The sequence below is a fragment of the Nyctereutes procyonoides genome, unplaced genomic scaffold (assembly GCF_905146905.1).
Source record: "Nyctereutes procyonoides isolate TBG_1078 unplaced genomic scaffold, NYPRO_anot_genome, whole genome shotgun sequence".
NCBI classification, from domain to species: domain Eukaryota; kingdom Metazoa; phylum Chordata; class Mammalia; order Carnivora; family Canidae; genus Nyctereutes; species Nyctereutes procyonoides.
Window position 1 is genome coordinate 14,835,979 of NW_026575155.1, and position 27,115 is coordinate 14,863,093.

Here is a 27,115-nt window from a genome sequence, read left to right on the forward strand (position 1 = left end):
AAAATTTTAAAAACAGCCAGAGTAAAAATGATACCCTCTGTGTACGGTAACAAAGACAACGACTACAGATTTCTCGCTGGAAAAAATTCAAGCTGGGCACAGTGAAGCAACATCTTCAAAGTTCTGAAAGAAAAAAATAAATATACATCTAGAATTCTATATCCAGTGAAACTATCTCTCAGGATTGGCAAAATCAAGACTTTTACAGCACACACAGGCTGAAAGAATTTGGTATCAGTGGACACACAGTTCAGGGAAATACTGATGTTCGTGTGCTTCAAGCAGAGGACAATGATAGCATATGGAACCTGGACCTGCGGGTGAAAGAGCATCAGAAATGAACACTTACATGGGTAAATATAAGTACTGTTTCCTTGTTACTTTGCTTGGATTGCTTTAAAATTTAGTTGGCTATTTATTTTTTAATTGCATTTATTTATTCATGAGAGACACAGAGAGAGAGGCAGAGACACAGGTGGAGGGAGAAGCAGGCTCCATGCAGGGAACCTGATGTGGGAGTTGATCCGGGACCCCGGGGTCACGCCCTGAGCCAAAGGCAGACACTCAACCACTGAGCCACCCAGGTGTCCCCTTAGTTGACTAAAGTGAAAACAAGGGGATCCCTGGGTGGCTCAGTGGTTGAGCGCCTGCCTTCAGCCCAGGGCATGGTCCCAGGGTCCCAGGATCAAGTCCCGCGTCGGGCTCCCTACATGGAGCCTGCTTCTCTCTCTCTGTGTCTCTCATGAATAAATAAATAAAATCTTTTAAAAAAATTAAAGTGAAAACAATAACGATGTACTGTAGGGCTTATACTATACACAGAAATGAGTGTCTGACAATCGTAGCACAAAGACTGGAAAGGGAGAAAAGGACACTATGCCATCTGTTCTTGCATCACACGTAAGGTTGTGTGACATTCCTGGAGGGTGGACTATGATAAGGCAAAGATGTATACTATAACCTGTAACATAACTACTGAAATAATAAAACAAAGTAATAGCTAATAATCCAACAAAAGAGAGAAATGGAATCATTAAAAAGAAAAACAAGGGGTAAAAAAAAAAAAAGAAAAACAAGGGGTGCCTGTGGGGCTTGGTCAGTTAAGTGGCCGGCTCTTGATTTTGGCTCAGGTCATGATCTCAGGGTCATGAGATAGAGCCCTGGGCTGGGCTCTCTGCTGAGCAGGGATCCTGCTTGACGATTCTTTCTCTCCCTCTGTTCCTCCCAACTCATGTGCTCTCTCTCTCTCTCTCTAAAAGAAGTATATCTTGAAAGAAAAGAAAAGAAAAAACAAAACTCAGTCCAAAAGAAGGAAGAAAAAAGGAAACAGGTAACCCAGAATGGACAGGATGAGTAGAAAATGAATAATAAGATGTTAAATGTAAATGGTCTAAATACTTTGATTAAAAGGCAGAGGATGGGGATGCCCGGGTGGCTCAATGGTTGAGCATCTGCCTCTGGCTCACGGTGTGATCCTGGAGTCCCAGGATCAAGTCCGGCACCAGGCTTCCTGCATGGAGCCTGCTTCTCCCTCTGCCTGTGTCTCTGCCTCTCTGTGTGTCTCTCATGAATAAATAAAATCTTAAAAAGGCAGAGGATGTAGATTGGATTTAAAAATCAGTACCCAAATATATGCTGCTTGCAAGAAACACACTCAATAAAGTGACACAAATAGGTAAAAGAATAGAAAAAATATACCATGCTGAAACTTGTCAAGAAGGAGGTGAAGTAGTTGTATTAATACAAAGTAGGTTTCGCAGTAGATAAAGAAGCTCACTTAAAAACCAATAGGGGCACCTGGGTGGCTCAGTGGCTGAGCATCAGCCTTTGGCTCAGGTCATGACCCGGGGGTCCTGGGATCGAGTCCTGCATTGGGCTCCCTGCGAGAAGCCTGCTTCTCCCTCTGCCTGTGTCTCTGCCTCTGTGTGTGTGTCTCTCTCATGAATAAATACATGAATAAAAATCTTTTAGAAAACCAAAATAATGGGGTCAGTTAATCAATCCTATACATGTATTCAGTTAATATTAGAGTGAGAGACTATATCAAGCAAAAACTGGTAGAACTGACAGGGAAAAAGAGACAAATAGTCCTTCCTCCTTCCCTCCGTGTCTTCTTTCCTTTCTCCTTATGTTAAAAAGCCAACTGGTAGATCCCCTTGAGGCTGGCAGTCAGCCTGCCTGTGCAAGGCAGGTGCAAGGGGGTCTGGAGGTTGGCTACACACAGGGGAGGCTGAGGCTGTGGGAGCCTGATGTCACCATCAGAGAGGGAAGGTGTAAACCTGGAAGGGAGGAAGCCACGGAGCAAACCATCCGGCAGTGGGTTGGAATCTAAGCTATTGGTGGTGTGGACGCACAGATTTGCCCGTATCCAGATAGATCTAGAAGATTCTGGGATACATCCAGATGTCAGTGTGTGTGTGAATCTTCCCTGTAAGCCCGTCCACTGAAGGACCTGGCACATCCACACCTTGCATCAGATCCTGGTCTCCAAACAACATTCTCCACTTACAGGAACCAGCGTCCTTAGAGAAATGCCTGATTTGGGGGCTCTGGCAGGAAAAGGACAGGGTGAGTCTGGAACACTTGGGTGAGAAAGTAGGAAGATACTCCAGGCACGAGAGGGGGATGCATCACGGGTCAGAGAAGCCCGAAGCTCCCACTGGCTAGACCTGGGGTAACTAAGCACCGAAGCAACGGTGACTGATTGCAACCCCTTGAACAGATGAGGCATCCCAGGGTCCGCAGCACAGACACAGCGAACAAATTAGTGGGAATAACAGACGTGTTCTTCTTCTTCTTGCAGTGGAGAGCATGCAGGTAAGTGAAGAAGGCACGAAGGTATGAGAAAAATCGCCATTTGGCAACGATTGTAATAATAAGGAATTCAGGCAAAACCCATCAACAGATGCTAACATTAGTGGGTAAAAATTGAGATGAAAAACGAGATTCCACACAGCCTGAAAATACGTCCCCACAGAGTGTTCATTAGCTGCAGAGGGGGATCGCATAGTGGAGAAACGCGCAGGAATGCTACCGAGTGCCCCCAGTGACAGGGCACGCGGGTACCGCACGCCTCGTGCATGACCAAGGGGCAAGGACATAGCTTCCGTGGTTTTCTGGTGCAGAAATGCATACCGGGGGGCTCCCTGGGAGGGAACACCAAGCCCCGGGTAAGGGGTGCTCTGCAAGACGACCGGTCCGTGATCCTCGAGAATGATCGAGGCTATGCACGTCGAGGAAACGGCGAGCAATACTCCAAACCGAGGGAGACGAGGGCTGGGTGACGCGAGCGCAGGGGACAGTGAGACCCAGCGTGGGAGGGACACAGGCCTGCTGCTGCTTTACAAATACCTCCACACACCCGTGCAGCAAGTACTACCACCGCCTCCTAGTAGTAGTCATCAGCTGCTACTGTTCTCGGGTCGACAGGTGAGTGTATCCCGACAACCTGCCAGGCCGGGGGAGCTCAGGGGCAGTGTGGCCGGGCCCGTGACACTCACACAGCCCGCCACACACCCGGAGCGATTACAGCGCCACCAGAGTACGTGGCGTTGACAAAGGGCAAGGGACGCGTCGATCTGAGGCCGGACGTTTGAGCGTTTCCGTCCTTTCTCTTGGGCTTCGTGGGATCTGTAGAAGAATGAAAATAGGCTCTGGGCGTGTGAGCAGCTGAGTGAGAATCTGGGGGACGTATGCAGGGACACCCAGCGAGCGAGCGCCTTCTAGTACAGCTGAGAATAAATGGGCGCTGTCTGCAGCGTCTGGCAGGACTCCTCTATCAGACCTCGACCCGCCCCTTCCCCTGGCCCAGCGCGGCCCTAGCACACGGGCAGCTAAGACAGAAGGTGGCAAGGCCGGAGCTCTCGGGTGGCGATGCGTACACCAGGCGCCTACGTTGAGCTGCGGCGAGATGCGGGGCAAAGGGGTCAGGAAGCGTGTCCTGGAAATGACCGAACCCAAACGGGACCTCAGGCATTCCGTTGGGCAAAACGCAGGTGACACAGGTGCTGCGGGGACAACGCACTGAGGGGCCCGACCCTGGAGGATGGGGCGGACAGCCCATCGCGGGACGCTACGGCAGGGCTGCGCCAGGCGTGACCGTGCTCCTGTGACAGCGCGCAGTGTCCCTCTCCAGACACACGCCCTGAAGGAGGACTTCCCGCCACTCAACCGTCGCAGCTCACGGAGCTCACCGTGCTCGACGGAGCCGAGACAGAGCCTCTGGCTGGGGAACACGTTGCACGGTGGCAACGTGGTTTGGCCACCACAGGCATTTACTGTCCGGAGCGTGTGCCCAAGACCGGGGAGGACGCCACAGGACCGCGACAGCCCCAGACCCCAAAGGGCCTGTAATCACTATGAAGAAAAGGCCACAGGAAACATTTTAAACAAAACAGTGTTTGGTGGCCAATTGGGTAGCAGAGCTAAAGCGGATTAAGACAAAAATTCATGGGATCCCTGGGTGGCGCAGCGGTTTGGCGCCTGCCTTTGGCCCAGGGCGCGATCCTGGAGACCCGGGATCGAATCCCACGTCGGGCTCCCGGTGCATGGAGCCTGCTTCTCCCTCTGCCTGTGTCTCTGCCTCTCTCTCTCTCATTCTATGTGACTATCATAAATAAATAAAAAATTAAAAAAAAAAAGACAAAAATTCATAAGGATGCCTGGATGGCACAGCTGATTGAGCGTCTGACGCTTGGTTTCCGCTCAGCTCCTGATCTTGGGGTCGTGAGATCGAGCCCCGCATTGGGCTGTACACTGGCTGCAGAGTCTGCCTGCGAGTCTTCCTCCCTCTTCCCCTGCCCCTCCCACTTGTGCTCTCAAATACATAAATAAAACTTTAAAAAATTTATATCGTTTGTTCAGGGGCAGTGTGATCACGAAACTGCTGTCCGGAGGCCCCCAAGTCTGCTGTCCTCGGTCTTAGGGGATCCGGTGAGCAAGAGTGCCCGGGACGTGCTCCTTCCGTGCCTGCCGTCAGCCTGCTGGTGGTCATCGGAGATGCCCGCGGCGTGGCTCCCCCTCTCGGGGGAAGCCGGGGTCACGGAAGGGAGGGCCTGGTTCGGATGACCTGGGGGCCGTGAAGATTATGCAATGAAGCTGGATTATCAACCACTATGCTGAGATGTCGATGTTTATGCACCCACCCCCACGATCCTTTCAAAGACTAACGTGAACGGTAAAGAAAAAGGTGGATAGGCAAACGTGATTGCTGACGTAAGGTTTTAATGCGCACGTATTTGTGGCGCCCCCGGACCTAGCTCTCCAAGCAGGCTGCGGGCGCTGCGGAAGCACCTGCTCAGGCGGCCACTCCCGGGACTCGCCCGGAAGGGCCTTCGTCTGTACTTTCAGAAATGTATATGCTACTAATCGTCATCAACGTCCCAAACAGACCAGTGAGACCAGGACTCAAAACAAAATACAGTACAAATTTATTGACTCCAATCATTCTTAGTCAAGATTTAAGCAAAGGAAACAGACAACAGAATTGGATACAAATAAGCGATGGATTAACATTAGATAGAAATCCTATTTTACCGTGAGTTTTTCAGTTCCAAAAAGCTCATTCCTAAATAAAATTGAACAATGATTTAGTCCGCTAAGGCATCTGACAACAAAATATACACAATTTGCTTATAACCACGTTTGTTTCATAATAAGGGTTATTCAATGAAAACTTTGAAAGTATTGGATTAATGTCAATTAAGAAATTATCCCTTTTTGGAAATGAACATTAACCAAGTATAACTTTGTGGAGAATTTGAGAACAGCACTAATAAATGACTAGAGAGCACTCAATTGAGTTATTTTCAAGATTTACAGTAAAATACTTTGGTTCCCAAACAACGGTCTCTGAAAGGAATTCCTTTAAAAACCTGACACTAACCATGCTTCCTCCTCTGGAACGTAAACACGAGCGTTCAGTCTCCCCCCAGCCGCGCGAGGAAGTGGCCCCCCCCCCCCGTGAGGGGACACACGGGAGAAGCACTGAACAAGCACATTAACAATTATGGAAACATAAAACTTCTTAAAGTGCTAAAGCCACAAAAGAAAACCCTATTTTTTAAACTTTTTTTTTTAAAAAAAAAAGGCCAGTGTTAAAGAACTTATTCAATGTATTAGCATTATTTAAATAATGACGCTTTTCACAATTATTACAAAAAAAACATCAAGGAGAGATCAGAAATGGGACAAAAAACAGACTTGTAATATTCCAATATGAATTAGTGCAATTTATAAAGAAACCGGCTATGCGTGACATCTAATTATTTTCATGGTAAGAAAATTCAGATACCTTTAATTCTGGATTCTGGTTGTACACACACGTCCGTACACACACACACACACACACACACACACACACACACACACACACACAGACAGAGACAGAGGCCGACTCCAGGCCCGTGGCTCTTGTCTCTCCCCGCCCAGGGCCGGCCGCTGGCTGGTCTGCAGAGAGAGATGCCCCCTGCCTGCAAGAAAGGGCTCGCTTTGCTCGGGTCTGACAGCCTCCACCCTCATCAGCGCCAATGGGTGCTGCGTGTGGATAAGACTGATTAGTAAGGGCTGGAGCCTTTTTTTTTTTTTTTTTTTAAAGGCTGTTAACGATCCCCTCCGAAACAGAAAACCGAGAACCACGCACGTGTCCCCGGCAAATGCAAAACCACGTCATGGTCGAACTCGTGGTTGTGTATTTTGATAAAACAGGAAATGCACACTAGCCGTAACTGGTTTTAAAGGTGAATATTCTGCTAAGTTGAAAGATTACTATAAAAGAAAATGCACACTATCTGCAACCTCCATTGCCTACCTTGATAAAAAGGCGTTTTAGGGCGTTCCTCTTTCCCTCTCCCACATCGAGAAAATGATTCGAGAGCAAGTTCTCAGATTAACAAAGAATATATTAAAACATCTTAACATTCTTTCCACGACTGCATTAAAAAAAAAAAAAAGGCATCCTGAATCCTTACAAAGAACACTGAGCTTTCTATATTTTCAAACATTAATTCTCCTCAGAAAAAAAACATTTTTAGGAATACCTTTACCAGCTGGAGTCCTAGCAACGAAAAGACCAACCTGTCCCAGACTGCTCGCCCGCTGTCTGAGATTCATTCTTAAACGAAGCGATTCACGTGTCTTTCGTTATTTTACTTCCTAACATTTAAAATAGTCACAGGAGTTTGGAAGCGTATTTTATTTTTCTGACCACCAAAATAAACTCTCTCAGCCTGACGCTTTGAAGGTAACAGTATAAAAAGTAATAGAAAAACCAGAACTGCATTATAAATGTTTTTGGTTCAAAATTTTATTCGAAATCTTATGTTCCTTGCCTAGACAAAAATGTGAATGAGACAAAACACTGGCAATTTTCAAAGTCTAACAGATACGCTGAGCCTATATTTAGATCAAAAATATTTTTTTTTTTTTTACTGATTAACATCATTAAAAAATCTTCAAAAACGTAGCATAAAGGTTCAAGTCCTGGGATACTGAATTTACAATGCCAAGGTAAGGTGTGGCGTGGAATTACCGCACACACTCTAACAGCCAGAAGCAAGGATTACTCTGAGGGAGACTGTCTTTCGAGGAAGCGACAGCTGCCAAGGTGTTCAGAGTAAGAAACAGCACATTATACAGGGAATTAATTCAATGAGCAATATATCCACGCTGATGTTTCAGGTAACATCATACACCTTAGTTCTATCTTTAAAATGCATAGATTTCTTCAAGAAAATATAAAGATGGCCAATAACTGGTTACTGCAACTTCATTTTATTTTCCTTTCTGCATCAGATTTAAGTAAGAACAAAAACAGGAAGGGACCACTCAAATGTTTTGGGACTTGTGATAGTTTTCAAATAGAAAAATAAAAGGCAAAATTTCACATGCAGTTTCTGTAATCCACAAAGCCAATTAGTATTTTATGAAAATGCTTGTGTTTCAATAAAAAGTTAGTATGTCTTTCCTACCACTGGCACGGAATGTAGGTGACGAGATCGATGAGCACCGAGCTCTTTTCTGCTGCAGCGGTACACTTAAGTACTCAGCAAATTATTTCTCAGTCACAGTAATTTTCTTTTTTATTTGAGAGAATAGCTTGTAAAAAAAAAAAATCAACAAAGTTGGGAATCTTCATCCATAGCACTACCTTAAAAGGATTCTGTAGTTTCAACCGTTATTTCCACTTGTTCACACCTAACCCCTCGTTTGCACAAGTGAAATAGAAGTTTTCCCTTTAGAAACACCCGCTGAGCTTCGGGTGACACCTACAAAAGCCTTTTTATTATAACTTATACAAAATAGAAAGAAAGAAAAAAAAAAAAAAAAAGCAGCCCAAACCCCGTGGGCCAAAATAGGTAGCAAAAATGAACTCTGGACCCTTGATAGTGCTTTAATACAGGTTTTTGAAACGTTAAAGCAGTGACTTAAAGCAGAATGATTGCACTAAGGACATTTTACCACAATAAACTCCAAGAGATTCTAACAGAAACAGAGGCAGGAAATGGTACGCTGCGAATACTGTTCTTGAGGGCGCGTGGGGACCGCGGCGCGATGTTTTTCCCCTGCTTCCCATCCTGGGAAGTCCACGCCAACCCGGGGCTTACAGCGGCTGTACTGACCGGGAGCGTGGGACCTGGGTACCTAAGTGTCTGTCCCAACCTTACTTGTTCCACTAATGCCACCTTTGTGTCCTGTCCCAAATGCACTCGGATTTCCCACCGGTGACAGCATAAATCGGAGGAGACCAAACACGTCCAGTCCTTCCAACGGTGGGGAGGGCTGGGACCTGAGGCACGCGTGCACAGCACAGCAGTTTCGATTACGATGCCTGTCGCCACGGAAACTTTTGTAAATGGGCTCGGAGGCCTTCCAGAAACCCTCACGTTATTTCCCAAATCTTCCATCATTAATTATATTAAATGACCCAAGAGCAAGCTTTTGTTATTTTATAAAAATCTAAGTATTACTATTGCTGATTTAAATTTCTCACAATTTTCATACAAAAAAATTTCTACAAGACCACAAAATACCAAATATTTATTGTTATCAAGTGTCAGGATAACTTATTAAAGTTGAGGCTTATCATTGTTTTATTGCTAAAGTATCCTAAGATCTAACTCAATGTTGCAAACTACTCCACTTCCTCTGGGTACGCTGTGGACTTCAGAACGTGGCCGAGATTGAACTAGAACTTAGGTGTCTGATGTAATCAAAAGAAATACTTGAAGAGTATTTCACTGATTGCAAATCAGTATATTAAAAAACAAAAAGAAAAACAAAACAAAAAAAAACCCCAAAACAAACCAAAACCCAAAACCACCTCTGGGTAAAGATTATACTGACACCGTGGAATGAGGAACCATGCAAACAACCAAAATCGGTCCAATTTCAACATGAATGAAGTCAAATCATCCTAGGACTGTAGGCCCAAAGCACAACCAATTTTAGGTTTCCTAAGCTGAGTGAGGACGTTACTAATTAGTATCAATTTACCTCAAGCTCCTATTCAAGTGGAACAATCTCCAACCTTTATTATTCTCTTTGAAAAAATATTTTGTTTCTTATGGACGTTTCACAACTGAGGCTGAACTCTGGAGACCACCTCCCCTTCCGTGGCGGGTGAAGAGGGACGGTCGGTCTCTCAGTTGTGGCTCTGTTCGTGACTCCAAAGGCTGAAGGCTGTCTTGAATGTCCTGTGGCACAGTTTGCACATGAACTGTCTCTTAAATGTGATTGCAGAGAGCGGGGGGGCATGGTAAAAAAGCGTGTCGGATTCCTGGGGTACAAAGAGCTTCTCCGTGGCGGGAGCGGGGTGCTCGGCCAACCCCGTGGGGCTGTCGGGCTCCAGGGGCTGGATCTTGGGCAGCGGCGGGGGCGGGGGCAGCGGGGGCGGGGACGGAGAGTTTGTGGGCGCGGGGCAGGCCTCTGAGTCTTTATGCGCCGGCTCCTCCGTAGCCTGAGACATGTGGGACTGGAAGTGACTCCAGAGGCGGAAGTTGGTGCGAAAAGCTTTGTTGCACACATGGCAGATGAAAGGTTTCACGGAGCACAGGAGCTCCTGGTGCCGCTCCAGCTGCTTGTGCGCCGTGAACGTCTTGCCACATTTCTCGCAGGGCCACAGGCTGCTATCCTTGCTGGAGCCTGCCTCCTTGGGGGCGGCACGGGCCTCGGGCGCCTCTTCCTCGGCCTCCTCCGCGGGCTCCTCCTTGACGTGGATCTTCAGCTGCTTAGAGAGGCTCAGGTCTTCGGGCAGACAGGAGGAATCTTCCGAGTCAAAGTTCACGTGCTCCGAACAGTCACTGAACGCGGTGTCGTCTTTCGCAGTCACCGCGTGGTTGGCTTTGCCAGGCTCAGGCTGGGCCTGGGGCCGGGAGGCGGCTGCCACGTCACCGTTGTGGTCCAGGACGGGGAGGGAGAAGTTCTCAGCCGGCGCCATGGTGTTCTGATTGTGGACTTCCACCTGGTGCCGCCAGATGCTGAAGGAGGACTTGAAGGTGCGCATGCAATCCAGACACGTCAGCTTCTTGTACTCACACTTACTCTCGTGCTCCTGCTTGAGCTCCGGCGAGAAAAACCTAAGGCTGCAGTAGGGGCAAACGGTTGCGTTCCTGCATAAGCGCTCGTGGTTTCCTTGCTCTAGAAGAGAAGAGAGCTTAGCATTACAGAGGCGGCACTGGTAAACCTCCTTGTTCTCTACCGGACTCTCGAGAGCGACATGCTCTTTGGGCTTGGCGGCTCTATGGACGCCAATGGGCTTTTCTCCCGGGTGCATTTTTATGTGCTGCTTGAACTGCGAGAGAAAGCGATAGGCTTTTCCACAGTAAGTACAAATGTATGCTCCTTTGGCTCGCGACCGCAAGTTCCTCTTGATGGCCTGGGCCTGGGAGCTACTCTGCCCCTGGAACCCAGGCTTGCTGCGCCGCAGCTTAATGATCAGGGCCTTCTTAATCTCTCTCTCTCGCACTATGTCAATCAGCTTTCTTTGGAATTTCTCATCCAAAACGGCATGTGAACTAGAGGCCGGTGACGGGTTCTTCACGATGCCGTGCTGGGTCTGACAGTGTGTCCACACTTTGAAGTTTGTGTGAAACCGCTTGTGACAGATGTCGCAAGCGTAGGGCTTCTCGGGGTTATGGTACATGTTAACGTGCCGGTGAAGACCTGCTGTCGATCTAAAGATCTTAAGGCAATGTTTGCATTTAAATTTTTTGTTTGGTCTTGTTCCCTCCAACTCACCAAATTCATCTTTATTCAAGTCAGAATCGGGAAACTCGCCGTCGGGGAGCGGGGGGCTCGGGCCCCCCTGGAAGCTCTCTGCGGACACTGGGGACCCGGGCTCGTCCTCCCTCACCTTCTTCAGCGGCGGCCTGCGGTCCGTCCGGAGCCTCCGTTTGGCCGGGAGCCTGCTCGCGTCTTTCTGGTCGTCTTCGGTTTTCAAGGGGAGGTCCCTGGTGGCGGCCGCCGGGTCCCCCACAGTGACACGGATGATGTCGGAGGGGTCGGCCAGGGGGCTGCGGGGCTCCGTCTTGATGCGAACCTCGGTCACAGCCGGCTCCCCCTCCCTCTCCGTGGACTGCGAGGCACTGAAGGATCTCAGGCGGTGTGGCTGGGGTGCAGGGCTCCGCTCCTCGGGGGCCGCCTTCTCCCCGCAATCCTTCACAGGTGCCTTCTGAGCCACAGCGCAGAACGCAGCCCCTGGCACGTCGCTCGCCGCCGAAGGGGGCCCCGGGGACGGCTTCAGATCTATGGAGGGCGAGTAGACAGGCACCTGGCTGTCCATGGACAGCGACCGTCTGAGCAGGCTCTTGACGAGCGGGCCGCTCCTGTCGATGCCCGGCTTCCCGGAGCTGGAGCCGCTGGACGGGACCACCAGCCCCAGCTTCGAGTAGTACAGCAAGTTCCTGTCCTCGCCTGGCCCGCCGCCTCGGTGAGTTTCCTTCAGCACGTAGGGGGTCTCCGTCGAGCCTCCGAGGGACAGGACCGGGGGCCGGGGTCTCTTCAAAGCCAGCTCTATGGCTTTGCCTTTGGGGAGCTGGCCGCTCAGACCCGCTTTCTCGTCCATCGGCTCTCTGTCCTGCGGAGGCTTGGAAGGCGGCGGCGCGCTCCTTTTCACCAAACTGCTTCGGGAAGGGTCATCCAGAGGCCCAGAGTGCTCCAGAGGCTTGGCATAGCCCACCGAACCATCTTTCGGCCAACTCTTGTCAGCTAGTGGCAGACTGTGGAGCGGCTCGGCTGCTTTGGGGACATGGGGCTTACTGGTGCTGGTCTTGACCGCGGCGCTAGGTGAGGGCCGGGAAGTATGGCTTAGGTCGGGTTGATTCTGACTCACAGTTTTTCCCTGTGCTTCGTTTCTACTTTGACAAACAATGACGCTTCTCTTCTGAGAACTGCTTTCATCATCTTCTATGAATATTTTTTTTCTGTTGGGACACGTTGGAAAGGGGGCCTGAGGTGTTTTAGAGACGATGTTAGTCAGGAAGGAAATCCCAAGGCTGTAGCCCAGTTCTTGCACGGCAGCGAGACTGCTCTTCTCGACAAATAAAGAAGAAGAGTAAATGTAGTTCAAAACGTTATCAAAAGCATCGGGTTCACAAAAGTCAAGCTGAAAGACAGTCTGTGACTCATTCTCCTTGTTTGTGAATAAACTCTGGAAGTATTCACTGCTGGCGGCCAAGACATTTTTATGAGCTCGAAACTTCTGGTCTCCAACAATCAGAAGCACGTCACACAGCTGTCCTTTGAGGCGCTCCTCATTGAGCGCACTCAGCAGAGAGATGGCATGTGCCGGGTTGATGTAATGCAGCAGCCCCTCCATCGCGAGGGCTTACCTGAAAGACAAAGCGTACGATTGTTACCAAAGGTGTGGTGAAAAGCTCTCCACGGGACGGAGCACTCCTCAAGGGCAGGGAACACTCGCTGCCTTTTCTCGGGTGCCAGTCCTGAGCAGACCATAGGCAGACACAAGCTCTGTGGGCGAACAACCTTATTTGAACATGGCAAACAGCAGCCAGCCGGTCCTGGGGCTCTTGGAGAGCACTGGTCCCCACCGCGGCGGAGGGGGGGGGTCTCAGGACCGAAGACCGTGACCCAGGTATTCTCACACCAGCAGAGAGCCGCTGGAACTCAGCAGCTGTGGAGAAGAGCATGATTTGAAACAAAAGGTTTGCTATCTAGGGCTCTTATCCGTTTGATGCTTGGTTCTATCTCTCTTGGTTCAGAGAGGAAGCATGAAGAATCGAAGCTCCTGAGTCTGTAATTCTGAAAGGAAGTCAATCTTATCACTGGACAAACTTATCCACAACATGAACTGTTACCACTGGGTTGCAAAGAGGGTGTGTGTGTTGGGGGGGGGTGTCTCACTAGACCTTTAAAAAATAGGGAAGCATCTGGAAAGAGAAAAATTTCACTGATCACTACTGTGTCACAGTGTTTAGCGAAAGTTAGAAAGCTCAACAACAGCAGAGCTTGGTTTCTTTCTTATGCTAACCACCTTATAATCTCCTGAATACTATTTTCTTACCAAATCATGTTTTCAACAATAGCACAGAGGAAACTGTGTCCCGATCTAAACTCACTTATTACTAACTGTAAATTAAGGGGTTTGCATTGAGATCTCACTGCGATTCTGTTCCAATCTGAGGTTGAGATATGAAGGCCTGGTGGCTGGGTGCAGGCTCTGGCAGAGACCCCGGGGTGAGAGGCTGCTTCCCGTCCTGTCCTGGCTCAGTGCCGCGGCCCTCGCCTGAAACGGGTGGGATGACTGCACCTCCCTTTTGCGGTTGTTGCAAGGGCTGGACGAGCCAGCGTCTCATACCCGGCAAACGTGTAATTCGGTATCAAAGAAAAGGGTCCATATTAATGCCATCCATGCTCTCAGTGAGGAGAAAGCCACTTCACACAGAGACAACGGGGGACTCTTCAAAGCTGACCCTTCCCTGGGGCTTCCATTACTGTAACACCTCATCCCTTTAAAACAGTTACAACATTTAGGGGCACCTGGGTGGCTCAGTTGATTTAAGCGTCCGACTCTTGATTTCGGCTCAGGTCATGATCTCAGGGTCGTGGGTTCCTGTCAGGTTCCGCACAGGGTGGGAGCCTGCTTGAGATTCTCTCTCTCTTCCTCTGCCTCTCCCTCCCTCTAGAAAAATAATAAAACAGTTATGACGTTTATTTTTGAATGGATTCAAAGTAACTAAGACTATCGGTGACAGTTTTATCTTTCTCTAGAGGGCAGGTTGTAAATGCACTCAACTTGATACCCAGGACACTGGCAAGGTCTCCTCTGGTTTCAAAGGAGCAGCCTCTGCTGGTCAACCAGCAGGCGGGCTCTTCAGAACAGCCCACAAAGGAGGGTTTGCTAGGCCACCAACCTGGAATAATCAAGCACGGTACACAGACTTCTTTCCTATTATTGATTCCCCGCTATGGTGCCGATTCAATTTAATGGGCTCAAAAAAAAAAAAAAAAAAAAAAACACAATTTACAATTTAATGGGCTCAGAGACATGACTGCTTCCAGGGATGACGCCCCAAGCACATGCCCCGAGGTTCTGCTCATTGCTGCCCACTGTCATTTCGTATCAGCGGCAAATTCTAATTCCTCTCTTTGCAGTTGCTTAATAGAGACTTTTCCCCTTCCTTTTCTGTTAGCCATTTTAATTTTCCCCTTAATTCTACTACATCTCAACAATCATGCATTTATTTATGCACCCTCTTGCCATCTTCCACAAAGATCAGCAGAGAAAGAAATGACTCGTTATGCCACATTTACAACTCAGCTGTGTACTGAACACTGTTTTTAGTCCTAATAATTTTGAGAAACCTAGTTCAGATGTTGCCACAGGGAAAAGCGACAGATGCAAAATTAAAAGCATGGACAAGTATTTTTAAAAGGGGTCTGACAATCAACTTAGTGGTTTGAAACTAGTAATTAAAATAATAAAATGGGGCAGCCAAGGTGGCTCAGTGGTTCGGTGCCACCTTCAGCCCGGGGCGTGATCCTGGAGACCCAGTATCAAGTCCCACGTCGGGCTTCCTGCATGGGGCCTGCTTCTCCCTCTGCCTGTGTCTCTGCCTCCCTCTCTGTGTGTCTCTCATGAATAAATAAATAAATCTTAAAAAAAAAAAGTCAGAATGCCTCAAACACAGGAAGGCTGAGACCTCATGAAACAGCAGTCTCAGTTACATGCGCACACGTCCACGCGCATGAGCACGCATGATGCACTCCTTCCTGCAACCCAGGGTCAGCACAGCACACATCCAGACGTGTGAGCATGCACAATGCACTCGTCCTGGAGTCTGGGTCAAGATGGTCAAAGTCAGTGCTGTAGGCTAGTCAACTTCTGAGGCTCAGTTTCTGTCGCTGGAAGACAGGGACCACAGCAGCTACCACACAATGCTACCAGAGACTTTAAGTGAGAACACAGAAATTGCTGCCATTTACTGAGCACCTATGACACACTACAAACTGTACCAGAATTTCACAAGTCACTCATTCATTCACTCATTCAACAAACTGCCACTTGAGAAGGTCTGAAGAAGGCAAGGAGCCCTGCAAGCAGAGGGAGGAGCCCAAGTCACAGCAGGGCTAGAGCAGGGAGCTGCGGGGGAGATGGGGGGAGATGACAGGGGAAGAGGCAGGAGACGCCGAACCACAGGAGCTTTCCACCAGAAGCAGAATGGACGGTCAGATTCATTCTGTCTCCAAAGGATCACTCTGGCTATGCTGCCGAGAATGGCCCTAGGAGGCAGGGAAGGTGGAAGCCGGGAGGCCAGCTAGGGCCTACAGCAATGATCCGGGTGAGACATGATGAGAGGCAATGGTGCCTGGACCAAGGTGGTAGTGGGGGTAGAGGTAGTTACTGGGATTTCTAATGGGCTGGCCAGAGGGGACAGGAAGGGGAGGAGTTAAAGAGAGCTCCAAGAATTGTGCGAACCACTGGAAAGACAGAAAAATTGGTTTAGATTTTTTTTTAGGAATTCGATATTCTGTGTGCAGACACCTACCCGTTAACATGCCCTTCACGGGCATCTCTTCTTGCTTCCTTCTCCCTACAACCTTTCCTGTGTTTCCTGGGATCACGTCCCAAATAAACAGCTACTCTGAATCCTAGGCTCAGGATCTGCTCTTGGGGGAATCCAAACCAAGGCACCAGGCACCTGGAAGCACAGGTGTGGGCTATCGGACTGTGTGAGGACCAAACCAAGTGAGAATCTCCGAGTCCCTGGACATGAAGCAAGGCGACTGCACACCGTCTGCACCTTACTGCTGTATACCAAAAACATGGTTCAGAAAAGCTTCCTTCTTTTGCGGTCTTCAAATTACCACGCTGCCTGCTTTTCTTCCAAGTCACCACTTCTACCCCCAGGCTCCTTTACTCTTTGAATGAAGACATTTGGGAATTAGGAAAAATAAGTCACTCAGATGTGGGTTGTAGGAGATATAGTCACTGTCCCTGAAAACTGCTTAAATGCTACTCATTTGGCTAGGCCCTCCATTTAGTCATCAGCGAGACTACCTATGTGAAAAAAGTGGGCACGCATACCAAATTCCTGACACACGGGTGTGGGCGATGCTAGGGAATCACCAGTTCCACTCACTCCAGGGCCAACTGGACACCTAGTGACAGTTACTGTTTGAGGGCTTCCTCGACCACATACTACCATCAACACTTTTACACCTTGACTAAGTATTTACAGCAACCCTAGCAGGCAGGTAGCATGATTATTTTAGGGATGAGAAACCCAGGCACAGAGAGTCAAGTAACCTGCTCAAGGTCCCACAAACAGCGGCACAGCAGGATTTACACTGGGGGCTGTGGCACCGGAGGCCACACTCTTTAACCCTCACGCCATGCTTTCTCCAGCCTCCTCCTCTAATCCACACAAAGATATCTGAGCTCGGTGCTGTCCACAAGCCTGTTTTACACACAAGGAGATGGAGGCGACTAGGAGGGTGTGCACCGGTGAGTGACCGGTAGCGGGATGGCGGTGGGACAAGCTGGGAGGTGGCTCCCGGGGACACAGAGGATGGAAGCTTGCCAAGCAGGGGCCTGGCTTACAGCTCTCAGAGACTCGTACAGTGAGAATAGGACAGGTTGGTCAGCACACGCCAGGGTATGGAGGCCCAGATGGGACATGTGCAGAGGGACAAGTGCAGCACAGGTGATGGCATCAGGTGTGGCTCCGAGGCAGGTCAGGCGAGGCTTTCTACAGAAGACACGGCCTGAACAAGCAGGAGTCAGGAAGGAAGGGTGAAGGGCATTCCAAGGGGAGGGGCAGGGTCCAACAGCACAGAGCGGAGGAGGAGTAGCTGGCTGGAGCACGGACTGGTTGGCTGGAGCACAGGTTGCACGGAGGGGAGGGCAGGCCATGGGGCTGCGGGAGGGCAGACACCAGGAGGGCCCTGAGGGGTGAACTAAGGCCACCCCAAGACCCTCAGAGGAGACGGACCTCCTCTGTCCTCTTGGGCAGCCCGGGACAAAGTCTGGAGACGGCTGGAGTGATAGGAAAGTGAGCGCAAGGCATGCAGGCTCCTCACCCTTCTCCGCCTAAGCCCTTGCTTTTACCTTTTTCATTATTAAAACTCAAAAACCCTGGGCCCTTTCTTGGTCTGGCTGCAAACAACACGTTTTTGGAGTTTTGTGTTTTAAGGACGGTAGGTGTATTTATTGAGTTTAACAATTTAACTAAAAAATATAAAATGTTCCATTAAAGATGCAGGCCCTTGGGCGGCCCGGGTGGCTCAGCGGTTTAGCGCCGCCTTCAGCCCAGGGCATGATCCTGGGGACCCGGGATTGAGTCTCACGTCGGGCTCCCTGGGTGGAGCCTGCTTCTCCCTCTGCCTGTGTCTCTGCCTCTCTCTCTCTCTGTGTGTGTCTATCACGAATGAATAAATAAAATCCTTAAAAAATAAAAGAAATAAAAAGAAAAGATGCAGGCCCAAAGAGGGGTGGAAATCACAACCACTGCATTTCACAAGCTAATTCAGCAGAAGCCTTGGGCCGGCGGGGTGTGTGGACTCAACGCCCAGGCCCTTTGCTTTTTCTGCTCCTCAGCCCTCAGGTAAGGCCGACCCTGTGGCCCAGTGTACCTCCTCCTCCACAAATCCGCTGGCTCATCAAACTCCAGCTTCTCATGAATGTTTCAATGGTGAATAACCAGGAGCTCTGACTTACAGAAGACAGCGCGTCACAAATTGCAAAGCCCTTACATGTAAATGCACACTGCCACGGAGTCCACCCCCCCACTCCTTTTCCCCTGCTCGTCTCCACCTGACTCATCACTGCAGAGTTCCTGCTATCACTGTAGTCATAGTGAAAAGCCTTGGCGCTCTTAAAAGGAAAGTGGGTGAAATGTGGACCGAAGAGTCATTTACGATGGACAGAAAGAGCTGAGCGGAAACCCCCTGGGAAAGCCAGACTCTGAAACAGGGCTGGCGTGCTATGGCTTGGATACTTGCACATGCAAATCTTCCAGAACTCTGCCTGAATTGTTCCTATTTCATGTTGTTTCCTGGAATTTCAAAATGAGAATCTTTACAGTTAACAGTTCATGGAACTTACAGCTCCATGGAAAAGACCTTCAAATCAATATTTGTCTCCAGTCCTGGCTCTGTCCCCTATCAGGTACGGGATCTGCTAAAGGTCACTCGGCCTCTCTGAGTGTAGTGCCCTTCCCTGTTAAATGGGGCTAGCCCTACCTACCGATCGGACCTTTATGAAGAACAAAGGCGCAGGCTGTCCGCCAGGTCCTCGTGTATGTAGTGCTTCGTATATGGCAAGCACACGTTTTATGTCCTTGCGGCCTTCCTCTCCTCAATGTTTATAGTTCCGGATGCTATAAATCCTAAGAGAGGCTGGTGACGGGAGAGGAGTGAGCTGGCCGGCTGCCTGTTGTCCAGTCGCACACATTCCCGTGACAGGGCAGAGACACATAAAACCCCAATAGGATGAAGGATACAAACGATGCTATGAGAATACTGATTTCGGGAAGCAGTGAATTCGGCTGGGCGGTGGGAGGGTGGATGAGTGCACCGTGGGGACCTCAGGGAGGACTTGGGACTCCCCGCTCACTGGACTATTTAACAACAGCGAAGGCTCCAATCTTCACATTTCTACTGCACAGAGTCTTCAGACCAACATCCGATTGTGCCGGGACTTAAAAACTCCCGAAGGCTTGCCCTGGCCTCAAGTTCCAATTCCCCAGCACGGCTACAAAGCCCTTCACAACTGAACCACAGAAAATTATTGTATACCCACAGCTCAAATTCCTCAGGTACTAAATGCCAAGAGAAGCAGGGATCCGTGTCTTATAGAAACCAATTCCACGCAAATTTCCTCTTTATAAAAATATTACATCAAGGAGTTAAGATTTTTAAGGGGAACAGAGGGAAGGCAGACAATCCTGGAATACGGAGCATTCTGGTGACATGCACAGAAGAAAGCAAAGCATGGCTAAGCACTAGGATAAAAGGGCCCCAGCGGGTGAATGGGGGGCCCAGAGAGGGAGATGGGAGGGACCAAGATAACCTCAGGGCCTCTCTGGTTCTGGAGACTGACAGTCGGGTGGTGTCAGAGCTAAGGTACATTCTACACCAAACCTGCTCCAAGACTAGCCCATGCAAGGTACCACTTGCATAGGAAAGTGTCTGTTTACAACCAAAACATCAACCTGAAACTGAACTCGGCCCACACGACCCTTTGGAATGTTGGGGACTGCGCACATAGTCCCAACCACGCCACCAGAAAAAAGAACACGTCAGGAAGCAAACAGCCAGTCAGGAAAACAAAGAACCTACATGTGACTTTGGAGCGTAAACATACATGCAGCTCAGCCCCAATCCCTCACGTCTGGAGGGAGGCCGGACTCCCCACTTGATTTTACTATGCAAAGGAGACAAGAAGTGCTGAGCTGGCTTTTCACTCACTTGGTGACAATGCAGATATGCAGAAATTGTCTAAAGCTTCTCAGATTTCAAAGCTAGCTTTCCTCGGCGCATCCTTCCTGGGCAGGAGGGGCAGGAGGGGCAGGAGTGTCTGTCCCTCCCGAAGGTCCCATCTCACCCAGGGTTTCAGTCTCGCACACTTCGGGGTGTGCCCCTCACGTGCACGGGGATTAGCAGCGCGGCCTCTCTAGTCCTGCTCTGGAGTCCTGCTGGAGGAGGCCTGGGTTTGGCTGGGGAAGAAGCACCCCGTCCCAGGAGTCTGATGAGCGGCTCTCCCCAGGCGAACGGGCAGGCACACAACCAAAGCCACGCAGACCACAAACTTTCTCCCCGGAAGACGGGCCTGGAAATGCAGTGGGCCAGTGCCCACCACACCGATTCCTGCCAGTTACCTTGGTTTCCGAACTTCCCGGCCCAATTCTTTAGCTCTTCCTTAAACCTCGGGAGCAGCCCTGGGTCTTTACAATAAATTCCTTGTTCTAGTCAAGCTAGCCTGTTTCTGGTCTCGTTATTAAAGGACCCTAACTGATACATTTCCAAGTGTTACTCATTCTTCCTGCCCCGCTCTCCAAGTCCATCCTTTACAATCCTGCTGCTAGATGGGGCTTCCTAAAACAAAGCTTCAAACACTCACTGGACATACACACTAGGGAATACTATCATGATTTCAACTTCTTTATTGAGCTCATTATGTGCAAGGCATGGTTAGACACACCTGAAATGCAGGGGTGCCCAACACAGACAAAGCCCTCAAATTCTAGTGGGGTAAATCAGATAATGAACAAGGAAACAAGTGAAAAAGGTAGCTTCAGATCACACTATAATGGAAATAAACAGGGTGCTATAACCGGGTGGAGGAACTAGGGGGTTTGAAAGAAGGGTTAGGAAATGCCTCAATGTGACATTTTAGCTGAGCGAAAAGAAATAATAAAATAATGAAAACATGGTTCTCGGGGCACCTGGGTGGCTCAGTGGTCGAGCTGCTGCCTTTGATCCCAGCGTCCGTCCTGGGATGGTCCTGGGATGGAGTCCCGCGTAGGCCTCCCCGCAGGGAGCCTGCTTCTCCCTCTGCCTGTGTCTCTGCCCCTCTCTGTGTCTCTCATGAGTAAATAAAGTCTTAAAAAAAAAAAAAGAATACATGGTTCTCCCTTGCATTAAATGTATAATTTTAAAAACACAGACTCTGTGGCTCTGTGAATCTGGTGACAAACTACTTTTTAAATTTACTTTCCCTTTGTTATTCCCTTGTGATAACTTCCTGCTTCAGATGCTCTGTCTCTGGGACATAACCCAAGCGTCCCACTTCTCCCACCACCAGACTTTGAACCTCTAAGATCTCATCTACCCTTCCCCAGCACTCTACTCTCCTGGATGCTGATCATCTTTCAAAGCTCAGCTCAAATCCAATCCCTCTGTTAAGCCTGCTGCCATGGGCTGGACTGTGACCCCCTCCCGGGGGCTCCACCACACACTGAAGCCCTGACCCCGCCCATGCACCTCAGAATGCAAGCATATTTAGGGGCGTCTGGGTAGCTAAGCCAGTGAAGCGTCTGCCTTCGACTCAGCTCATGATCTTAGGGTCCTGGGATTCAGCCCGGTGTCAGGCTCCCTGCTCAACAGTCTGCATCTCCCTCTCCCTCTGCACCTCCCTCCTGCTCCTGTTCACTCTCTTGCTCTATCTCAAATAAATAAAATCTTGGGGCGGGGGGGTAAAAAAAAAAAAAAAAAGGACACAAGCATATTTAGACAGTCTTTAAAGAGATCAAGTTTTAATGAGGACTTTAAAGTGGGCCCTAGGGATCCCTGGGTGGCGCAGCGGTTTGGCGCCTGCCTTTGGCCCAGGGCGCGATCCTGGAGACCCGGGATCGAATCCCACGTCGGGCTCCCGGTGCATGGAGCCTGCTTCTCCCTCTGCCTGTGTCTCTGCCTCTCTCTCTCTCTCTCTCTGTGTGTGTGTGTGTGACTATCATAAATAAATAAATAAATAAATAAATAAATAAATAAATAAATAAATAAATAATAATAAATAAATAAATAAATTCGAAAAATAAAAAATAAAAATAAAAATAAAGTGGGCCCTAATCCAATCTGACTGGTGTCCCTACAGCAGGAGGAGATAAGGACACACACACAGAGGGACAAGCACATGAAGACAGAAAAGACAGTTGCCTACACGCCAAGGAAGGAGGCCTCAGGAGAAATCAACCCTTCCACACCCTGATCCTGGGCTTCCAGGCTCCAGAACTGTGAGAAAATACATCCCTGTTTAGCTCCCCCGCCCCCCGCCCCCCACCCCGTCCGTGGTGCTCTGTTTTGGCAGCCCTCAGCTAACCAACACACTTTCCTTAGCTACTTCAATTCATAATGAGGAAAAGCACCTTTCAACTCCTGTGTTACAGAGTGGGACCATTCACATAACGTGTATACGGTGCCAGATATTGTTAGTTGTGTGTCTTCTCGACAGAACTGTGAGCTGTTTAAGGATGAAAAATCTATTTAGTATGTTTTGACACTCTTCACAATGTCCAACATGGCTACCTTGCACGACAATAAGTATTTGTGGATTCTTCTGCACTCTGGTAACCCAATTTAACGCAGGAGTGGAAATTGTGCCTTTCACTTGTTTTCCTAAAGTAAAGCTGGTCCCATCACTGCCTTTTGGAATACTAACTGATCTTCCTATTACTTCCTAGATAAAATCCAAACTCTCCAGACTGAACACTTCTGGTCATAATTTATCTTTCCGCCCTCTCTGGACGCTCCTTGCCATCTACCCTACAAACCTGTACACCCCATGCCCACCACCTAACTAACATACCTTTCTTACCCTCCCTTGGCCAACTTTGTCAGCCAGATCCAGCTCAAATGTCACTGTATCTACAAAGCTTTAGTTACTGTGCCCCCAGCCAATGGCTCAGTCCGATCTGAACTAGCGCAACACCCCATCTACCTGTCCGTAGTAACAGCACAAGTATTCTGAGTGACCTGCTTTTCTACTTCCCTCACGAGAGACCATAAAAGGAAGACCGCTTATTTCCGTCTGTGTATCCCCAGTGCTTAGCACAGGCCTGGAAAGTATCTGCTGGGTAAAGAGAAATCGTCACACCCAAGGTCCAAGACCTGCACCTGCTCACCCTCACTGCTCCAACATCTGTCTCAAGAGCTTAGCATGTGGCAGCTGCGCTTTCTGTAGGAGCTCTTGGGGCTCAGTTACGGGGACGCGGACTCCCAAGTCCGTACCTCTGCTCAGACTTCTCCCGGGGACCGCAGGTGCCTGCTCAACACTACCGGCACAGCATACTCCGCATGCCCAGGACAGCACTTGCGGCCCACTTCCCTCGCCCCTACTCCACATCTGCTTGTCCTCACACATTCCTTATTTGGTTAGGTGTGCTGCCAACCAGCAGCTCTCCCAACCCGGAAACCTCTTTCCTCTCTAGCCCATCACCACAACCTGGCAAACCTCGCTTGTAAACAGCCCTAGAATCAGCTCTTCTCATCCCTGTTGGCTGTGGGGACAGCTGTCCCTTCAGGGATCTGCTCACCCAGAGACTCCCAATAACTCCTCTTTGTTTACGCACGGGGTGGGGGTGGGGGGCATCGTCTGCCATAAAACCCTGGTAAGTTCCTTGAAGACTGGGGTTCTCTCCTTTCACCCCACGTTCAATAAACAGCGTTGAATGAATGAACAGAATGTTCCTTTTTTTTTTTCTACGCAAACCTACCTCCCAAATTTCTACTTTCTTTTTTAACACCGGCATTTAGGAATACTTAAATTTAAAAGGAGTGACAATGAGACATTAGAGGTGGAAAGTGGGGGGGGGGCAGTTTACTCCAAGCGTCAGAAGGGAGAGCGGACTTAAGAGTTACTGCCAACAAGAAACCCCAAACCGACGAACCCACTTGGTCCTCTTGAGCAAGGTGCACAGAGCATAACGCAGGCTCCTTGGGGATGACTCAGGGTCACGGTGATGAACAATCACTGGTCTATGCTGTAATACGCTGATGCCCCCATGCCAGAGGTGGGGGGGGGGAGCCCCGGGCTCCCGCACTAAAAGGACCCCAGGATGCAGCACTGTATGGGGTCTGGGGGACGCCTGCCGGCAGCCCCCAGAGAGAGCCACAGCCTCTGCAAACACCCCACCTCCAAGCGTGCTGCTGAAGCGCACGGTCCACGCGCACGCAGCCCGGGGCTTGCAGGGAGGGCATGGCCACCGGGGTGCAGCGCTAGTGCCGAGGGCTCCCCTGCGCTGCGATCCTTCACAGGACGCTGCTCAACTCCTTCGCCAGCCGCAGAACAGACCTCGGCGGCCCCGGCCGGCGGGGGTCCCTGCGGGGAGCGCCCAGGGCCGCTGCTCCCGCCCCGCCCCGTCCCCCTGCCCTCCGGCCGCGGAATCCCGGCAAGGAGCCCTCTGCAGCCCCGAGGCCTGCGGCCAGGGCCGGGAGGGCCGGGAGCGCCGGGAGCGCCGGGAGCCCCGGGAGCCGGGTCCTGCAGGGGTCCTGGAGGGGCAGGGGCGCGCCCCGGGCTCCACGCGTCCGGCAGCGGGCCGGCCAGGGAGGCGGGCTGGGGCGGCCCCCGAGCGGGACCGACGGGCCGCGGGGCGCAGGCCGCTGCAGGTGCGGGGCCCCCCGCGCGGGCACCCGACGGGCGCACGCGCCCTCGGCCGGAAGGCGTCCCAACCGCTGGGCGCAGGTGCGCGCGCCGAGGCCGGGCACGTCCGGCCCAGGGGGGCACCTGGCCGCGCGAGGAAGAGCCGCCGGGGCCCGAGCATGCGCACTGGCGAGGGCGAGGCCAAGTGCGGGCAAGGAGCATGCGCAGTGCGAAGGCACAATCGGCTACGTGGGAGCCCGGGGCATGCGCGGTGAGCGCCGGGACCCCGCGCACGCGCAGAAGCGCCCGGAGCCCGCAACCCGCTGGTGGAGAGAAAAAAGAGGAGAGAAATCACCTCAGAGTTACGTCAGGAAAGGCCGCGCTCTGCGAGGAGGCTGTGGCCTCCCACGGGGCCCCGCAGTTCTCCCGGGGCGAGGGGCGTGACAGTTACTCACCGGTCTCCAGCCCCGAGGCAGACGCCGGGCCCCTTTCCGCTCACACTCGGCTCGCGCGCGCCGCAGCCGCCGCTGCCGCTGTGATTCCATCCATCTTGAATTTGACGTCATCCCACACCAGGGATGAGGTCATCGCAGGCAGCGCTCGTCACGTGCGCGGCGCTGTGATTGGGCGCCGGGCGCCGGGGGGCGGGGCGAGGGAGGCGCGCCGCGCCCGGGGGGCGGGCGGGGGCGGGGCTGCGGGGAGCGCGGCGGCCGCCCGCGCCCTTCCGCGCCCCGCGCGCCCCCGGCCGGCCCGAGGCGGGGCTCCGGCTGCCGGCGGGCGGCGCGGCTGCTGCGGAGCGGACCTGGCGCGCGCACCTGTGCTCCCGCCGCGGGGCCGAGCCTCGGGATGGGGCTCGCGGCCTCGCGCGCTCTGCACCCCCGGCCTCCTCCGGTGGCCCCCGGTCCCTAACTTTGTTGCTGCGATGGCCCGCGGGCTGCCGGAGCTCCTGCACCACCAGCGCCAGCCCTCTGCACCCTGCGGGCCGGCCCGGGACCGCCGCTGGGCGTGTGCCCGGAGCCGGGGCGCTGCAGGGGCGCCAGGTCGCCCCCTAAAGCGAGGGTTTTGGGACACGCCTTGGCGCAGGCGGCGGGAGAAGCAGGCGCCCTGCAGGGAGCCCCTTGAGGCTCTCCATCCCCGACCCCCAGGATCACGACCTGAGCGCACTGCAGACGCTCAACCGCTGAGCCACCCCAGGCGTCCCTAAATTCAGGGTTTTAAGCCATGGTTGATACTTTCCAAATGCCCTTATTAATTTTTGTAGTGTGATCTTAAAAAGAGAAAAAATTAAAAAAAAAAAAAAGGTTTTATTCTTAACCAGTGTCTACACCCAACCGGGAGCTGGGACTCAAGAGCCTTGAGATGGAGTCACAGGCTCTGCAGACTGAGCCAGCCAGGTGGCCCCTAATTGAATCTTTTAAACCTGAGTTGATGCACATGACCCCGGTTAAGAGAATTGATGAAATGTTTGGGGAATGTGTGTGTGTGTGTGTGTGTGTTTAATCACTTGATTTTTTTTTAAGATTTTATTTACTTATTCATGAGAGACACAGGCAGAGGGAGAAGCAGGCTCCGTGCAGGGAGGTGGGACTCGATTCCGGGACTCCAGGGTCACGCCCTGGGCCGAAGGCAGGCAGGTGCTCAACCGTTGAGCCCCCCAGGCATCCCTGGGGAGTGTGTTTAACAAATAATCTTGCAATAGATTTAGGGTGTCTGGGTGGCCCAGGTCATGGTCCTGGGGTCTGCGATGGAGCCCCATGTCAGGTTCTCTGCTCAGGGGAGAATCTGCTTCTCCCTCTCCCTTGGCTACTCCCCCTGCTTGTGCTCACTCACCTTCTCTCTTTCTCTGTCAAATAAAGAAATAAAATCTTTAAAAAAAAAAAAAAAATCTTGGGCAGCCTGGGTGGCTTAGTGGTTTAGTGCAGCCTTCAGCCCAGCTGGGGATCCTGGAGACCCGGGATCCTGTCCCATATCGGGCTCCCTGCATGGAGCCTGCTTCTCCCTCTGCCTGTGTCTCTCATGAATAAATACAATCTTTAAAAAAAAAAATGCATTAGATTGATAAGAATTGACTTGTTCCAATATAACAGCCTTACTGCCAGTTGTTTTCGTTTCACTAATTTTAGGAGGACTCCTAATCTCTAAGGAAGAATCTCGCACCTAAAAATTTCCTTCTACCCCTGAGGAAGAACTTTAAGAAAGGTCTTGGCATTTTGGACTGAGTGGTAGGAGAGCGAAAAGTGGTTTTGTACTTAAAAGAAGGCAGGATCCAATGGGATTGCAAGACTTTCCCAGGGCCTTGAGGTTTAGGTCCCCCCCCCCCATTAGTCTGGGCCAGTGCACATTGTTATTCCTACTTTACAGGTGGGAAGCCAGGAAGGGTGTGGCAGGAGCCAGGTTTTCTTCGTTACTGTTCTACAGCCAAGGGCTGTGTCAGCTGACTCGGGAAGATGCGCGTTGGTGTCTCCACTTCCAGCCAGGCCATCAGGCTTTTGTCCTCACACGTCCCTGCCCCGGACGTGACCCACAGGTCCAGGAGAAACCTCAGGCTTTCAGTTGACCTGTTGGGTTTGTGGTCTCTAC

General features: G+C 51.0%; 1 protein-coding gene across 3 annotated transcripts; it reads right to left on the reverse strand.

Annotated features, from left to right (window-relative positions):
* Window positions 1-5,406: 5,406 nt before the first annotated feature.
* On the reverse strand, window positions 5,407-25,088 carry ZBTB21 (zinc finger and BTB domain containing 21). 3 transcript variants are annotated; one of them, XM_055313631.1, is made up of 3 exons: window positions 24,089-24,303; window positions 13,996-14,137; window positions 5,407-12,827 (listed from the first exon to the last, which is right to left on the reverse strand). In XM_055313631.1, the coding sequence occupies exon 3, from the start codon at window positions 12,812-12,814 to the stop codon at window positions 9,641-9,643; it is 3,174 nt and encodes a 1,057-aa protein (XP_055169606.1). In that variant the 5' UTR covers window positions 12,815-12,827; window positions 13,996-14,137; window positions 24,089-24,303; the 3' UTR covers window positions 5,407-9,640. The 3 variants fall into 3 exon arrangements, with proteins under 3 accessions (XP_055169606.1, XP_055169607.1, XP_055169608.1); XM_055313632.1 differs by lacking the exons at window positions 13,996-14,137; window positions 24,089-24,303 and adding an exon at window positions 24,991-25,088; XM_055313633.1 differs by lacking the exon at window positions 13,996-14,137.
* Between the last annotated feature and the right edge of the window lie 2,027 nt (window positions 25,089-27,115).

Coding starts and splice junctions, on each gene's coding strand:
- ZBTB21 (XM_055313632.1), bottom strand. CDS start 12,814: ATGGAGGGGCTGCTGCATTACATCAACCCGGCACATGCCATCTCTCTG.